Source organism: Chaetura pelagica, unplaced genomic scaffold (assembly GCF_000747805.2).
Source record: "Chaetura pelagica isolate M959 unplaced genomic scaffold, ChaPel_1.0 scaffold856, whole genome shotgun sequence".
NCBI classification, from domain to species: domain Eukaryota; kingdom Metazoa; phylum Chordata; class Aves; order Apodiformes; family Apodidae; genus Chaetura; species Chaetura pelagica.
The window spans coordinates 39113-41630 of NW_009953790.1; the positions used below are offsets into that span (position 1 = coordinate 39113).

The following is a 2518-nucleotide window of genomic DNA, read 5'->3' on the forward strand; positions in this document are numbered from 1 at the left end:
CGCCCGCTGCTCCCCGCGCTGCGACAGATGCTCCGTCCCTGCCCTCCTGCACCCCCAGCTCGTCCCCCTCCTCTCCATCCCATTCCCATATTCCCATCCTATCCCCATTCCTATCTCCATCCCATTCCCCGTCCTCATCCCTATTCCCATTCCCCATCCCATTGCCACCCCCACTCCCCATCCCATTGCCATCCCCATTCTCATTCCCACTCTCCATCCTATTGCCATCCCATTCCCACTCCCCATCCCATCCCCATTCCCAACCCCATCCCCATTCCCACTCCCCATCCCATTGTCATTCCCATTGCCATCCCCATTCCCACTCCCCATCCCCATTCCCATTCCCCATTCCCATCCCCATCCCTATTTCCATTCCCATTCCCACTCCCCATCCCATCCCCATTCCCACTCCCCATTCCCATCCCATTCCCATCCCCATTCCCATTCCCATTCCCACTCCCCATCCCCATTCCCATTCCCCATTCCCATCCCCATCCCATTCCCATCCCCATCCCTATTTCCATTCCCATTCCCACTCCCCATCCCATCCCCATTCCCACTCCCCATTCCCATCCCATTCCCATCCCCATTCCCATTCCCATTCCCACTCCCCATCCCCATTCCCATTCCCCATTCCCATCCCCATCCCATTCCCATCCCCATCCCTATTTCCATTCCCATTCCCACTCCCCATCCCATCCCCATTCCCACTCCCCATTCCCATCCCATTCCCATCCCCATTCCCATTCCCATTCCCACTCCCCATCCCCATTCCCATTCCCCATTCCCATCCCCATCCCATTCCCATCCCCATCCCTATTTCCATTCCCATTCCCACTCCCCATCCCATTCCCATTCCCACTCCCCATCCCATTCCCATTCCCACTCCCCATCCCACCCCCATTCCCACTCCCATTCCCAACCCTGGGCACTGGAGCCAGGAGCTTGGCTGGACCCAGCTCCTCCAGCCCCTGCTCCAGGGATGGAGCTGGAGGTACCAGCAGGGTGTGGGGCAGGGCAGGGGGAGCCTGGTGGGGAGGAAAAGGAGACAAGTGGCACTTCCCAAGGGAGAGGGTCTTTATTGAACTCCCAGGAGATGCTGAAGGACCAGGTGATGATGGTGAAGGTCGAGGTGATGGCTCAGAACCCCTGGTGCCAGGCTGGGGGTTCCTGCCCAGGCCTGCAGGATTATCCTGGGAGCCAAGGTCTGTGCCCCCCCAGAAGCCCCCCTGGACCCCGGTTGCACCAGAGCCACAGGGAGGACACAGCCCAGCTGCCAGTTCAGGAGGGGGCTGCTGCTGGAGCTGGATGTGGGGACACCTCCCTGCCCTGGGAGCTGCCACAGAGGAAGGTGAGGGGCAGAAGAAGACACTGTTTTAGGGAGCATGTGCCCTGCTCACCAGGTCCCAGGGCCATGGGTCCCCTCAGCCCCCTGTCCCCTGTGTGGGGTGCTGTGGGAGGGGTCTTCCTTAGCCATGGTCCATGACAGCAGGGTCCTCCTGAGCCATGGTCCAGCCTTGGCATGGCAGCAGGGTCCTCCTGAGCCATGGTCCAGCCTTGGCATGGCACCAGGGTCCTCCTGAGCCATGACCAGGGCTTGGGCACAGCACCAAGGTCCTCCTGGGCTCAGCAGCCAGCGCTGGCCGGTGACTGGGGCTGCTGGACCTTCGTTCGCGCCGGGCCATGGCAGCAGGGTCCTCCTGAGCCATGGTCCAGCCTTGGCATGACAGCAGGGTCCTCCTGAGCCATGACCAGGGCTTGGGCACAGCACCAAGGTCCTCCTGGGCTCAGCAGCCAGCGCTGGCCGGTGACTGGGGCTGCTGGCTCAGGGGTCCTGCTGCCACAGAGCACTGAGCTCCTGGGCTGGGATGGGACACAGTCAGTGTCCCCCTCCACGCCAGGCAGGACCCAGGGGTGCGGGCAGGGCTGGCAGGGGGTGTTCAGGGCTCACTCACTGAACTGGCAGATGTAGCGGTTCCGGGTCTTGCAGCGCTGGTCGTTCCAGTTGAAGGCAGCCAGTGCCTGCATCTCCACACAGTTCCCAAACCTGTGGCTCCACGGGGTGGGGAGGGCAGTGAGGCCAGCCAGCGTGGTGGCACCACACGGAGGGCAGGTGTGTCCCCCAGCCAGGCAGCACTTACCCCTGGTTGTCCGGCTGCCCGAAGGCAAAGCTGGTGAAGGAGGAGGGTTCTCCAACATCCCAGCGGAAGGAGGCCTTGGATGTCTTGTAGGTGAGCCCTGGGGCAGTGGGAGGTGGGGTGGCACAGCTGCCCGGCCACCCCAGCACCCACACACCCTGCCCACCTCCCTCACCCACCGATCCAGAAGTTCCCAGTTTCAAAATCCGTGTCTGTCACCCTGTTGCCGCTCTCCAGGCGGCTGAGGTAGAAAGCCAAGATGTCCTGGACCTTCTGGCTTCTGACCTGGGCCAGCGTGGCCCCTTTCTCCTGTGGGGACAGGAGTGAGTCAGCCCGTGGCCTGGGACCATGGGGAGATGCGTGGGGGAGGTGTGAGCCAG

At 62.5% G+C, this 2518-nt stretch overlaps 1 protein-coding gene across 1 annotated transcript in view; it reads right to left on the reverse strand.

Moving 5' to 3' along the window:
* LOC104391713 overlaps window positions 1-2518 on the reverse strand; it is a 16859-nt gene that overhangs the window by 7477 nt on the left and 6864 nt on the right. Inside the window, exons 5-7 of the mRNA XM_010001043.1 lie at window positions 2318-2447; window positions 2142-2238; window positions 1956-2047 (exon numbers count right to left, since the gene is read on the reverse strand). Coding sequence (XP_009999345.1) covers window positions 1956-2047; window positions 2142-2238; window positions 2318-2447 — 319 coding nt within the window. The remainder of the gene's footprint in view (window positions 1-1955; window positions 2048-2141; window positions 2239-2317; window positions 2448-2518) is intronic.